Genomic DNA, 14,107 nt, shown 5'->3' with positions numbered 1-14,107 from the left:
CCTCCTCTGGACTCGCTCCAGCAGCTCCACGTCCCTCTTGTGCTGTTGCCCCAGAGCTGGATCAGGACTGCAGGGGGGGTCTCTCCAGAGCACAGCAGAAGGGGAGAATTCCCTCCGTCGACTGCTGCTCATGCTCCTTTTGATACATCCCTCCAGCAGGACACCCACTATTCTCTAAGGCCTGCTTACCAGAGTACACATACAAAGGCAGTGGCAGTTGTTAACCACTTGCTGCAAAGGTACAGAAGATACTTTCTAAGGCAATGTGACTTACCCAAGCTCTTCAAAACACAAATAGGAATCTAGGAAAAAAGTGAAAGAAAAGCAACACACCTGCTGTTTGTCAATAGTAAGATTTATTATTATTTCTAGAGATGCACTGCTTTCAACCTCATTGCTTGCAACTGACTCAAGCAAGCAATGCTTTAAATGACAGACTTGTCATTAAGCTCCAGTAAGTACACTATTGGGGTTGAAGTTTTTACCATCTCCCATGCAGAATCAAAGATCTTCATGCTCGTTAACTCTCCTCTGTAGCTGCCCTGCATCTTTGACTAGATGCAGGAGTAAAATGGCACTTATTTACATTCCTTTCAAGTTATAGTGCATTTACACAGTTTTGTTACATTCATCTCTTCCCCTGCAAAATTCATAAAACACATACCATGTATCAATAGTTTATTTTCTGTATTGTCTCCATTGTTTTAAACTCTTGTTACAGAATTTAGCTTTTCCTGTTGGAAAGGAAAACATGGGACACTTACTGGTCCAAAACCAGGTAAAGAAAGAGGGAAAACTCAGTGGAAGACAACTGTACATTGTATACTTGTATTCAGGACAAAGGCCATGTCACAGAAACCCATGAAACTGAAGTTGCAAAAAGGGAAAGGGGGGAAAGCCTCAGTTTTGACCCTTCTTTTTGAAGCAAGACAAGGGAGCCAGTAACTATTTCAGCATTTAATTTCTTCTTCAACATGAGAAAATGACAACTTTGATTTTATTATTATCCATGATAATCACAGCTGCTTTCCTAATGTCTTCTGTTTATGGTAACCAAGAGTTTTGTCCACATATTTGGGTATTTATTTATGCACCTTCTCAAAATATTCTTTGGAAGCGTCTGGGGTCGGTTTGATCTGTGAAGAAAAGAAAGTTTAGTTATTACACACTATAAATAAGGGAATTTACCAGATTTGACATTTTATCCAAGAAAATCCATGCACAGTTAATAAAAAAAGATGTTATTTCCGTTTCTGCACTTGAAAGATGAAAGTCCCAATGATGTACAAGCTCCTACTTGCAAGTTTTAAATATAAAACACATTTTTCCTACCAAATATCAAGCAGGGCATTAAATAAGTAAAAAATCTGAACACAACTGGTGGTGAGTCCAAGTGGAATTTGGAGTTTTAAATGTAATTTGTGTCTTGTAGAAGAAAATCAGTGACTTTCTTCACAGAAATCACACATTTTTATCATAAAAATAGACTGAACTGGTCCAACTGATAACATCCTCAGATTTAGACAACAGGCACAGCTTGAGTCCAGCACCTCACGTTACAGTGGTTCTCAGCCCTTCAGACATGCCAAAATAAGTCAGTGGCTATATTTAGAGAAGTGGTATTTAGCAGACACTTACTGTAGGGGAGTCTGGAGTCCAGTTTGCTGGGCAAACCTCTCCATGTGTTTCCACAAACTGGAATGCTTTCACCAAGCGGAGAGTCTCTTCCACACTACGGCCAACGGGGAGATCGTTGATACTCAGATGCTTGACGATCCCATTTGGATCAATGATGAAAAGACCTCTGTAATTGAGCAAGGAGTTAGGAAATATGAATCGCATTCCAAGACCAAACAAGAAACTAGACTATTTCAGCAGGGTAATCATTCTTCTCTGTATCAGAGGTAGGAGTAGCAATACCAAGTCTGACTTAGTGTTTGTTAGTGATCAAAACGCAAGAACCAGTCAATTGGGATGGTATGGTGAGATTACATATGAGAAAGTATGCATAAAGACCATGAAATCCAGACAGATGCATAACAGAGGTGGAACTTCTCACGCCACCTATATGTGAAAGTTGATAGCTGACATCCTAATATCCTTCCCATGTCTTTTTGATATGAAAATCTGAAGGTACGGAGTGAAGAGCTGCTCACACATGATTACATTAAATCCTACTGCATATAAACGTTTGTGAAAACCAAAGCCCAGTCTTGCCATACTAATTAAGTTAATCTGTCAACAATTATGAGAAGTTCCTCATTCAAAGAGATCAGGAACTGAAGGTCTCCAGAAGACTCCCACCCAATCCATTGTTTCTTAGAGACCACTATTTGCTTTTATTAAGTAGTTTCATGGTGGAATAAAATAAAATTGGCATTGCCTTCTCTAGATAATCATGGGATTGACTGTAGGGGCCTCTGGGACAACTGCTTTAGAACTTACACAGAAGTTAAGGCAATTTCTTCTCCCTTCAGAAGAAAGAAACCAAAAACAAGAAAAAGGAAGAAGGGACAGACCTGAACTGTGAAAATATGTATTAAAATCATAAATGCTCTTCTGTGCTACTCGTGTTTTCCTCAGTGACATGAAGTTCTTCCCCTCGCTCACAGCAGAGCAGCTGCTTTCCCCTGCACGCATTCTGAGAGAGGCCTGGAACCATCCTCAACTCAATGGCCATAATGGCCATGTGCCCTTTTCCTGGGCTGGGATCCAGCAGAAGTTCTGCTGGAAAAGTAACATCCCACAGTCCTTGCCTGATCCTTGTGCAGTTTCTCTTGCACGAGGAGACAGTATGGCTGATGGTGGTTGAGGCTGGGTAGAGTTACGAGCAGTCACCTTACCTCAGTGCTATGCCAGGTGCTTCCAGCAGCACACCATAATCCCGGGAGATTTGTTTTGAGAGGTCTGACAGAACTGGAATATTCATTTTGCCCAAACCACCACTCTAGAGAACAGAAGAAGATTCCATTTGGTTATAAAACACTTCTTAGGATTATCCTTCCCCAGCTGCTGGATTCAATGCTCTTGAGGATATACAACAAAACCCATCCGTGACATTAGCTCCATGGAAGGAAACACAGGAGGGTATGGGGTTGTTGGCTGGTTGGTTTTGATTTGTTTTGCTGTTTTTAAGTAGACAGGAATATTTGGTTTCTTTGGAACATGAAAACTTCTTTTGCACTGAGCACTTTGGAACTGCTCATTTCAATGGCAAAAGGCTTCTTATGACAAGTCCAATTTCCAGAAAGATTTCCCTTGTGCCCTATTTAGGAGCTTTGAATACAAACACGTCTACTGCATATTGAAGTGCTCAAAGTTAGACAAGATGAACATGGTGGCAAGAAGGGAAAACAAATCTTCATCCTATGAATAGAGAAAGCTCAAGGCTTCCAACAGCCACATTAGGGATGTCAGAGTTCTGCTGCTCTCTATTCAGTGCACATACTATTTTTACCTGTCCCAAATCAATTTAAGTTCTATTTGGAGAGTCTACCAAGACTTCTTTCAGTTTTGCAACTGGAACTGCAAGAGAGATAAGCTCTGTATCCTTGAAACAAGCCGGGAATTTGTTTGCTTTTCTATTCCTGGCATCATCAGTGAATCATTGTGTAACCGCAGTCACTCAGACCCTGATCCCGCAAAGCCTTGTCTGCAACAGAGTTCTCATACACAGAGCTTTGCGCACAGATATCTGCTGAAGCAACCAAGGCCTTGGCTTCTCCAGGTGTCAATTTCCTGCCTGTGCCACCACGGAATTCTTTCCACTCTTTGCAGGGTGTTTTCCTACATGGCCATGGAGCAGTGCCTGACTCAATAGCCTTTGCATGAGGCAGTGAAGTCAGTCCATGGTCACATTTTAGAGCTTTGAACAAAGCATGCAGCAAATCAAATGCTCTTGCTACCATACTACATACAGCAAACTCTCCTCCCTCCCCTGGTGTGGCAACAGTAGAGCTGTGCACCTGAAGGCAGCCCAGTCTGCAAGCAGTACTACAGACCACTGTCCACACAGGCAACACCACAGGCACTTCTGCACCTTCCTGTGACACTCCTGATTTTCCACAGCTGACCAAATTACTGAGATGCTCTTTGTAACCAAAAGCACATATTTTTATGTAAGTCTGAAATAGGCTCCTCTCCAGTAAAAGGCCATCTCTGTCACCTTCCTTCCCCAAAGAAAGCTGAGGGCCTCAGTACTACAAAAGTGGAACCACTTCAGCGAGAGTTAATAATATAAGGCTGAGAGAGTTGGGCTGGTTCAGCCTGGAGAAGAGAAGACTTCTTAAGGAGAGACCTTAGAGCAGCTCCAGTGCCTAAAGGGGCTGCAGGAAACCTGGAGAGGGGCTTTGGACAAACGCCTGTAGGGACAGGCCAAGGGGAATGGCTTTAACCTGCCAGAGGGGAGACTGAGATGAGCTCTTAGGCAGAAGCTCTTCCCTGTGAGGGTGCTGAGGCGCTGGCACAGGGTGCCCAGAGAAGCTGTGGCTGCCCCATCCCTGGCAGTGTTCAAGGCCAGGTTGGACATAGGGGCTTGGAGCAACCTGCTCCAGTGGAAGGTGTCCCTGCCTGTGGAAGGGGGGTTAGAACCAGATAATCTTTAAGATCCATTCCAATCCAAACCATACTAGGATTCAATGATAAGTGCTCCAATAAACTGGTTGTTCTGCTTCCAGTCTGAAGCCACCATTGTTAGGCATTGGTTAATAATGACTAACAGCTCTTTTACTACATTGTACATTGTTCTACATTTACTACAGACTAACATTGCAGAAAGTTGACTTTCTGCAATGGCACATACAAATCATCAGCTGGAAGAAGCAGCTTGGGACAGTGCCATGTATATTGAGTATTTGTCTCCCAAGATAAACATAGAAGGATATGATGCAACCTACAAAACTATCAAGAGAGCAAACCAAAGATAACTTCCCTCCCCAAACTGTTAAGGAAAAGAGCAAGAAAACAAATGTTGAGGACAGAATTATGTCATCAAACGTAGAATTTAATCAGTGTTAGCACAGTATTTTATTCCACTCTTCCTCTCAGGAGCTCTTGTGAAAAGACAACAAACCAACAGAGAAAGACCAAAACAGCTGCTCAATTCATACCTTTCGTGGTGTATTTATCCAGGCCAGATGACAAAAATGGGAATCCACAGACACTGCCACCACTTCGCAGTTCACATCACGAAACTCTTTTGCTTTGTCGCTGAAAGCCACAATTTCTGTGGGGCAGACAAAGGTGCTGGGTGGGAAGAGAGAACAGGCTGTAATGATTCTGCAATCTTCAGTGTTTTAGTAAAGGACTCTCAGGTCTGTTTCTAGGCACTAATGCAGCAGAGCATTTCCTTCAGCATGGTAATTTCAACCATGTTTCCTCTTCAGGATTCATTTCAGTCTCAAAGCCACAGCTGCAGAGCTCCCACACCAGTTTTCAGCTCTCAGTTCTAGATAGGCTTTTTGCAGAGACAGAGGTACTGTTTCCACTAGACACCCTCTAGACAGAGAGGTCTTGGAAACTATAGCAGAAAGGCCTGCAGGTTAAATCCTCCCCCATGTGCCCATGTACATCAGGATGCAATTCAAGTCTTGTGGACACACTCAACCCCATTTGTTCACCTTCTGCTTTGGAGCTAACTGCAGTTCTGCTGGCCGCACTGCTTAAAAATCATATCAGGGAATCACAGCCTGGTTTGTGCTGGAGGGGGCCTTAAAGCTCATCCAGTCCCAATCTCCTGCCACTGGCAGGGACACCTTCCACTAGAGCAGGTTGCTTCAAGCCCCGTCCAACCTGGCCTTGAACACTGCCAGGGACGGGGCAGCCACGTTATTATGTATTTATTATTAGGAAATAAACCATTTATTCAGTACATCTCAATGAAGGCAACCCTGGGATGCAGGGAGATGCCCTCACTAAGAGAAGTCACACTTGCAAGGCCATATCTACCTTCCAAAGCAGGCTTGGCAGCGGTAGGATACTCCACACCCACCCCATCCACTGCTTTAACATACAGTGGCTGTGCGTCCCCAAATCTTATCACTCACGCTGTAGAAACACGCACATCTGCCCTGCAAGATTCACCCAACCACCACCAAACCAGCCACTTCAGACAGCATCGCCATGCAGCGCTTCTGATGACCTTCAGCAGGGCAGCAGGCCCGTGTGGAAGGAGAGAAACCCGCACTCACAAGTCCAGGGGGTAGAAGAAGAGAACCAGGTATTTCCCTTTGAAATCATCCAGGCTCAGCTCCTTGAACTCTCCGTTAACAACCGCCGTTCCCTTGAAGAACGGGGCGTGCTGTGTAACCGCCGGAGCGAACCGAGACGAGCCTGCGGGCGAGAAAACACTGATGCGGGCCAGGAAAGGGGACCAGGGCCAAGGCTGAGCCAAGGCTCCCCCTCCGGGCACCGCCGCAAGAGCGGCCGGGCTCGCTCCCGTCGCCGCGGCCCAAGGCGAGCCCTGCGGCGTCCCCGCCGCCCTCCCCGCACTTACCGAGGCTGAAGTGGCGGCGGGCGCATGGCAGCGGCCGCGCCGTCAGCGTCCTCCCGGCGGTGGGGACCTGCGGGGGGACAGGGAGGGTCAGAGCCGCCGGGGCTGGGGCGGCCGCGGAGGGGCGGCCGGGCACTCACCGCGGTCCGCAGCAGCCTCCCCAGCGCGGCAGCCATGTTGAGCGAGGCGGCGGCGGGAGGAGCGCGGCCTGCGGGCACGGGAAGCGGCGGCGCGGGGCGGAGAGGCCGCGGGGTATAAGAGGCGCCTGCCCGGGCTGAGCCTATCGGCGCTAGGGATGGTGGGACGCAGTCTTACCGCGTGGTGCGGCTGCGGTGGGAGGTGGTGGTGCATGCTGATACAGAGCGAAAGGGGGCGAGCGGCGTGGTACGGACTTTCCAAACGAAGTTGGCAAAGTGATCCCAGCCTGGTTTGTGTTGGAAGGGACCTTAAAGCTCACCCAGCTCCAGCCCCTGTCACGGGCAGGGACCCCTTCCACTAGAGCAGCTTGCTCCAAGCCCCTGTGTCCAACCTGGCCTTGAACACTGCCAGGGATGGGGCAGCCACAGCTTCTCTGGGCACCCTGTGCCAGCGCCTCAGCACCCTCCCAGGGAAGAGCTTCTGCCTAAGAGCTCATCTCAGTCTCCCCTCTGGCAGGTTAAAGCCATTCCCCTTGGCCTGTCCCTGCAGGCCCTTGTCCCAAGCCCCTCTCCAGGTTTCCTGCAGCCGCTTTAGGCACTGGAGCTGCTCTAAGGTCTCCCCTTCAGGAGCCTTCTCTTCTCCAGGCTGACCCAGCCCAGCTCTCTCAGCCTGGCTCCAGAGCAGAGCTGCTCCAGCCCTCGCAGCATCTCCATGGCCTCCTCTGGACTCGCTCCAACAGCTCCACGTCCCTCTTGTGCTGTTGCCCCAGAGCTGGATCAGGGCTGCAGGGGGTTACTCCCCAGAGAACAGAAGAAGAAGAAAATCCCTTCCCTGGACTGCTGCTCACGCTGTAGGGGTGCAGTTGGCTCTGGCTTTATTGATCTCAGAGTTTAGCTGTTTAATAGTAATTAAACAATTGCATGGGGATAGCTGTGTGGCTGCTCTGCTCCTCAGCTGCGAGCTGATGCAAACCAAAGTCATTGCCTGATTCCCCACACAGGTACTCACTGCTGCTAGACAGCAGTGCTGCGTTAAGCTGGGTGCTTATCTGTGGCTTTCATCTGCTCTGCAGGTTTGTCCTAGGATTGCTGGCTAGGCGAGCCATCACAACTCAAGCTAACGGAGATGTTTAACAGGGTCAGCAGAGCAGTACAAGGTTTTCTAAAGCTGTTTCTATAGAACACCTGATGGTGGCAGCAACAGAGATCAGTAAGAAGCGCCAGCTGCCCGCCCTGTTGTAGCCACATGCTTTGGAGCAGCACAAGCGGCATGCACAATCCAGAGTACTGAAAATCACTTTCTGAACGTCCATTTTTATTTCCTTAGCTTCTTTGTGTGTGTTTTTGTCGTTTAAATAGTCAAATAGAGTTGAACGCGGTTTCACTTCTGGGTCTTTTAATTTCTGGTTTAATATCACATTTATAAATGTCCACAGCCTTTTACAAAGGGGAGATCCCACCTTGTGAACTAGACAAGTCTGGCTCCACTGGCAGGATAAACTCAGCTTCTGGGGCCAAAGCCAAAGGCAGCCAGAATGATGTCAGCTACATCCCAGGCCCTTGGGATGAGCCCAGTGGACGCTGAATCTATATTTTGGAATAAATGTGCTAATATCTTCCTGGTACTGTTCCTGCTGGTGTGGTCTGGTCGCCTCTGAGCCTTCAAAAGAGGGAGGTTGTGCACAACCTGCCTGTTGGGTTTGGTCAGTAGCCAGTATTAACCCTCTCCTGTGGCCAGGAACTGTTTGTGACAGTGTTGTCCAAAGGCACGCTGAGAGTTTTCTAAACATGTAACATCACCAGTTTCAGTCACCGGTACCTTTCTGTGGCACTAAATTTATTAATCCAGATGCAGCCAATGACGCCTGGAAATGTGGCTCTGATGATCTCAAAACCTGTAGTTCCCAATAGAGCAGCGAGAACAACATTATCTACTCATACATGCACAGAGATACTGCACGGCTGGCTGGGCGTGTGATGAAGATGAAGGTGCCCAAAAGAAGATGATGAAGATGGAGATGTTCTGTGTAAGGGTGCGAGAGATAAACTGTTGCTATAGCCATGGTGACATGAGGAGGAAGAAAACGTGGACACTGAAGTATACGGATAGCGCAGCGTGGAGTCCGTCCACATAGTAGTCTAACTGCTTCCTGCATCCACTAATGCATAGAAACACAGAATAGTTAGGGTTGTAAAGAACATTAAGCTCATCCAGTTCCAACCCCCTGCCATGGGCAGGGACACCTCACACTAGACCATGTCACCCAAGGCTCTGTCCAACCTGGCCATAGCTATTGCTTTTGATTTTGAAGGTGTTCCCTTCAGGCCCTACATTCCTTATAAGCCCTGAGTGTGTATTTGAGCACATGTGCACAAGCATAGTGCTGGTTTAGTGAACTAGCAGGTTCTGAGCTCAGGAACCTTATGAACCCCTTGCTTCTCATTAGCCCTTTGTTAAGAGAAACCTGAAGGTATGTGAGAGACAAGTTCAGTTCAGACTCCTGCTATGAAGCAGGGCTGCTTGGAAGTGCCAGCTGGATGGGGACTGTGCTGGGAAGGTCACTGCTGAGCCACGGGGCTGACTGAGCCGCACAGCTTATTTGCATGTCTGTTGCCTAAAAGTTAGGGGCATTCTTGCTTAAAAACCCCTCAAAGCCTGAAAGTGGAAGTGACTAAACTATTTCTTTGTTAGAAAATATGTCAGATACAGCGTGGATGAGCTGTTCTGTGGCTTGCAGCCATGGAGATGGACAGAGAAGAAGCGGTTGTTGAAAGACAAGTCCACAGTAGAGGTTTGGGATGGTTTTGTGCCATTGCTGAGGGCTGCCAGCAGAGCAGTGAGCAGCAGAGCTGAGCCAGGGACACCTGCAGAGTGTCAGTGCAGAGCAGCAAAGAAACATCAACCATTACCTGGGTGGATTGCCTGAACAGCAATGCAGCATGGCATGACCGAAGTGGTAAATGCTCCATCCCTGGCGGTGTTCAAGGCCAGGTTGGGCAGAGCCTTGGGCAACATGGTTTAGTGTGCGGCATCCCTGCCCATGGCAGGGGGGTTGGAACTGGATGATCTTAAGGTCCTTTCCAACCCTAACTATTCTATGATTCTATGATTCTGTGACTGTGGTCACATCTGCCTGACTGGCACATCTCCCCATGGAGAGACGTGCTCACTGGGAAGCAAATAGTGTGCAAGGGTTCCTTTCCCTCAGCTGTGGGAGCTGTATTGTGGCAGCAAGAAAAGGGCTATTGCTTGGATTTCCTGAGGATGGTTGTCTCGCCCACAAATGATTATTCACAACTTGTAAGCTGATGTATTCTGAACCGATGTCCTTCTCCCCTCCCCGGAAAGTTGTATTTGTTTAAAACTCTTTGTTTAAACACTTGGCTTGCAGGTGGGGAAATATTGCTTATGCTTTGTTATGAAGGCAGAATAATTCAACTTCTCAGCCTTCTGGGCAACAGTTTGAAATACTGCCATTTAACAGGGGGATGTTTTTCCATTTTCCTGTATACTGGGCATCCCTACAATTTGAAGATGGACTTTGTCACTGCCAAAGCTCACCTGGCAAAAGAGTTGTTCCTTTCAAATCAGCTCTGGCACAGGCTCGAGCAGCTGCTAAACCCTGTTCTTGCCATCTGAAGTTCAAAATAAATCTATCGAGCAATACCATATGTGCATCCTGTTCCAAATCTTGTTGGTTGTCTGCTTTGCTCTATTCCTACAGGCTTGCGCCTGGCTGGACAGGAACCAGTTTCATATCTCATCTTGCAGTGAGGGAGTGTTGGTTCATACTGGTGCAGCATGAGCTCAGCACTGCACGGACGTGTTTGCATGTGAGGGATTAGAGTATTTAAGCCTGATTCAAAGTGAGACATCTGAAGTTGTTGAAAGGCTCTCCAAGGATTTCAGCCGGCTTCAGGGTGAAGTTTGTATTGTTACACGGTGCAAAGCAGCAGATGAAGCACTTGAATGGATAGCAGGAGATGTAAAATTTACTTTTGGTTAGGATACTTATCTGCATGCTCTCTCTTTGTGCCTCTTTTCGCTATCTGGGAATAATTATGTATGTCTTTCTGGTGAAACACTTTGAGATCTGTTGATAAAAAGTGCAACATAATCCTCATGAGAGTTGATTTTAAAGAGCTCTTTCAGTCACATCATTAACACCACAAAATATTAATGGAAAAGTAGCTGCTTCTCTCTAAACTTGATGAAAGGGGTGAGCAAATCCCAACTCACATGTGCTCCAGTGGGTCATTGAATGGCAGATTCAGTGCAGAGTATGGGCTGTGTACACCTGCTTGTTTGAAAACTAGATTCTCCTTCTCTTCTAGAAGGTTATTTTATTCCATGTGCTCAAGTGCTGTAACAATCCTTTGTCCTCTGCCTTGAGGAAATGGATAACTGAAAAAAGGTTTGGAAATGGGAAAAAACAAAAGTCATTAACTTTTTTACCTAAACCAAAGCACATCAAGCTGTCCCTGCCCATGGCAGGGGGTTGGAAGCAGGTGTCCTTAAGGTCTGCTCCTATCCAAACCATTCTATGATTCTACTTGAGACAACGCGATGCATCACCCCATGGCTGTTGGTAGATGGCAGCCTCTGTCCTCACACAGAGGCACTCTATTAAAGGTTACAGCGCCTGCAAACGCTTTCTTGTCGACCTGCGTGCTCCCACCTGCTGATGCCGCATCTCAGAAGGAGCCAAAAGAATTTCCTTGTTTGTAGAATTAAGTTTCAGAAGCAATTCCAAACGCAACCCAGCTTAGAGCTAATCATGAACAGGCTTCACTGCATTAATGGAGTATTACACCATGGATTTAGGAGATAGCTGCTGTTTAGGGTATGTTTGCCATCGATAAGTGTAGGCAAAAGCCTTTTTGACATGTGGCTCGCTGGGGGTCTGTGTTATCCTGCTGTTCCCAGCAGGCTGCCCAGGCAGTTCCTCCCTGGTGCAGGATAATGCTGGTGTGCTGCTGCTGTACTTCTGGCTGAGCTGCAGAGCCCACCCTGCCATGACTCATCCTCCAGCCGCTCACACCGTCACACTGCCGTGCTGCCTCCTCTTCTCATTACACCGATGCGTTTGGGTCTCGCACCGTGCTGCTGTCTCATCTACAAACCTCTCTTCTCCCATAAAGGAAAGATGGCTGCCAGCCCTGCTCTGTCCTTATCTTCAGCACCCAAAGAGGGCTTTTTGTCTAGGCCTTTCCCCAATGACTCAGATGAAGATGTTCTATTTAAAAGCAGAACAACGAAACACATTAAGCACCTTAGAAAGCACCTTTTTACAGAGTTTAACTGGGGTTTGGTAGCCTCTTCTTTTTTTTCTCTCCTTCCAAAATACAAGATTCAGACTCAATTTTCCCTTTTATCCCAGCAAACATTGAATCAGCATCCAGCAAAAACCGACATGTATTCATTCCCTGCCACCCTGTCCACGCTTGAGTATTCCAGCACCAGCTTTTACAACAGTAGAATAAGATAAGAGTAGAATAAGATAAGCAGTGGAACAGACTCATAGGTCTCTTGTTTCTTTCCCCCTCACTCACAGAGAACCTGAGTACTCCAGTAAATCAAGTGTGGACATACTTTGAAGCACAAGGGCTGCGTTGTCACAAGAGAAAAATGGATATAAATAAATGATTTCTCCGAACCAAGATACAGATGTGAGGTAAGAGTCCAAATGCTGCCATGGGTTTCACAGAGACCAGCTGACAGACTTCAGGGCAAGTAGGTCTGTGCAGTGGCACTTGCTCTGGAGACCTGTGGGGTCATCCATCTGCATGAAGCAGACCCTGGTCTATATTTAGGCTTAAAAAACTATAGTAGAAGAGAGAAATGTGTTGAGGACTGATTGCCTGATTCTGGTTTTCAAAGCAGGGTGTTGTGCTAATGAACCACATTGACTCAGATTTATTGAAAACAAGTTTTATTTTGTTAAAGAATCATTAAGAAAACCCGCTCCGTTGTTCTCACCAATAAATGTGAGGTCAGAATTGCTGCTCTCCATGTAGATGTGTAACTAAAACAAACGCCTTATTGCAGAATCTCAGCGGTCCAGTGGCAGAGCTCAGCTTTCCACCCACTGCGCTCAGCCACATTTAAGTTATGCGACTGATCCTACTCCGCTCTGATGCAAAATCATCCAGCTTAGTTGAAATAACTGCTCTGGCAGCAACACAGCACTGTTCAGTTGCTGCCCCTGTGCAACTGAGTCTTTGGTTGCCAAGACTGTGAAGCGCTTCAGAACTGCACTGTTCATGAACATTAGGTAGAACCAAGGGACTTAGAAATGCCACATGGATCTGTTGTAACTCTTTTGGTAAGTCTATTTACCCTTTCAGGAATTAAATAAAGGTTCAGAAAGTGCACAGGACAATGCTGCAGGTGTCTGTGTACATAGAGATCTGTATTGATACGAGATAAAGGAGCTGTTGGGTGCACATGCTGATTTCCAAGTGCTCTGAGTCTCCCCAGAGAGTAGTAGAGGGGAGAATCCCCTTCCTCGACCTGCTGCTCATGCTCTGGGGATGCAGCCCAGCACACGGAGGGGTTCTGGGCTCACTGAAGCCGGGTCATGGGGAGCTTCTCATTACCCAACACCCTCAAGTCCTACTCCTCCCTTCCAGCCTGAGCAGAATTTGCTCTGTTTACAAGCAAGCATCAGTCCTGGCACGGAAGTGGTCAAACAACAAGCAGGGCAGACACTCCTTGGGCACCTCATCTCTATGCAAAGGCTCTGGTTTCCAGGAAGCAATTTTTCCCTGAAGAATTAATCAGAGAAACATCTTCCTGTACTTACAGACACAACTGCTGCATTGGACTTGGTGCTTACAAAGAAAGCAACCACAACATGGCACTGCTCTGAAAGTTCTCTGGAGCAATAGGAGAGAGGATATAGGAGATTGTACATAGCCGTGCCACCTACTCTGCACAGTAACTTGCTAAGTTCTATCCTCTGACACTGAATGGGTACAAAAGGCATTTGTTACAGCCATTGTGTCCTAATGCCCAAAGTATTATTCACTAAATGCATTTCTCTTTTATTTCCTGAGTTCAGAAAATGTGTTCTGGGCAGCCTGTGAGTTCTGCTGTTCATTTCTGCCTGGCTGCAGGAAGAAATATGATCAGCACAATAAAAAGAAGAATTAAAAAAGGAAAAGCAGTGTCTGTGCCCCACTTACAAGAAGGTGCATGTTTTAATTTGGTTTGCTTCATGTGGTTTTAATCAATGCACATACAGATGGGGGAAGAGTGTTAGTGAGACTAATGGGTTGGTTTTATTCCTCTTCCTTTGCTTGACCTGCTGAATCGATCTACCCTGTTGCCAGGAAAGTCAGGATCATGCTGACACCAGCATCTGTCTTATATAGACAGAGGAGAATTTATGTTGTAATCTAGTGCTTAAAATTCACAAACTTTCCACAAGTGGCTGATGTCTCACACAACTGCTCACTGGGATTAAAGAATACGGTG

At 46.8% G+C, this 14,107-nt stretch overlaps 1 protein-coding gene and 1 long non-coding RNA gene across 3 annotated transcripts; one reads left to right on the top strand and one right to left on the bottom strand.

The window, feature by feature from the left end:
* Window positions 1–944: 944 nt before the first annotated feature.
* On the bottom strand, window positions 945–7,235 carry PRDX3 (peroxiredoxin 3). Its single transcript, XM_080620761.1, has 7 exons — window positions 6,631–7,235; window positions 6,494–6,560; window positions 6,189–6,330; window positions 5,109–5,244; window positions 2,844–2,947; window positions 1,639–1,804; window positions 945–1,136 (listed from the first exon to the last, which is right to left on the bottom strand). Exons 1-7 carry the CDS (start codon window positions 6,664–6,666, stop codon window positions 1,083–1,085), a joined length of 705 nt encoding a protein of 234 aa, XP_080476887.1. The 5' UTR covers window positions 6,667–7,235; the 3' UTR covers window positions 945–1,082.
* On the top strand, window positions 5,961–13,599 carry LOC308222557. Of its 2 annotated transcripts, none has more exons than XR_013957182.1 (3): window positions 5,961–6,217; window positions 12,183–12,302; window positions 13,436–13,599. It is a non-coding gene; the product is annotated as an uncharacterized lncRNA (long non-coding RNA). The 2 variants fall into 2 exon arrangements; XR_013957183.1 differs by lacking the exon at window positions 13,436–13,599 and adding an exon at window positions 12,677–12,791.
* Window positions 13,600–14,107: the final 508 nt, after the last annotated feature.

This window comes from Psittacula echo (genome assembly GCF_963264785.1).
Source record: "Psittacula echo genome assembly, chromosome: 6".
Taxonomy (NCBI): Eukaryota; Metazoa; Chordata; class Aves; order Psittaciformes; family Psittacidae; genus Psittacula; species Psittacula echo.
The sequence above is the reverse complement of the archived record's forward strand: the minus strand, read 5'-3'. Positions and strand labels throughout refer to the sequence as shown.

Coding starts and splice junctions, on each gene's coding strand:
- PRDX3 (XM_080620761.1), bottom strand. CDS start 6,666: ATGGCTGCCGCGCTGGGGAGGCTGCTGCGGACCGCG. Junction 6,561..6,630: donor GGAGGCTGCTGCGGACCGCG/GTGAGTGCCCGG, acceptor GTCCCCCCGCAG/GTCCCCACCGCCGGGAGGAC. Junction 5,245..6,188: donor TTCTTCTACCCCCTGGACTT/GTGAGTGCGGGT, acceptor CTTCCCACCCAG/CACCTTTGTCTGCCCCACAG.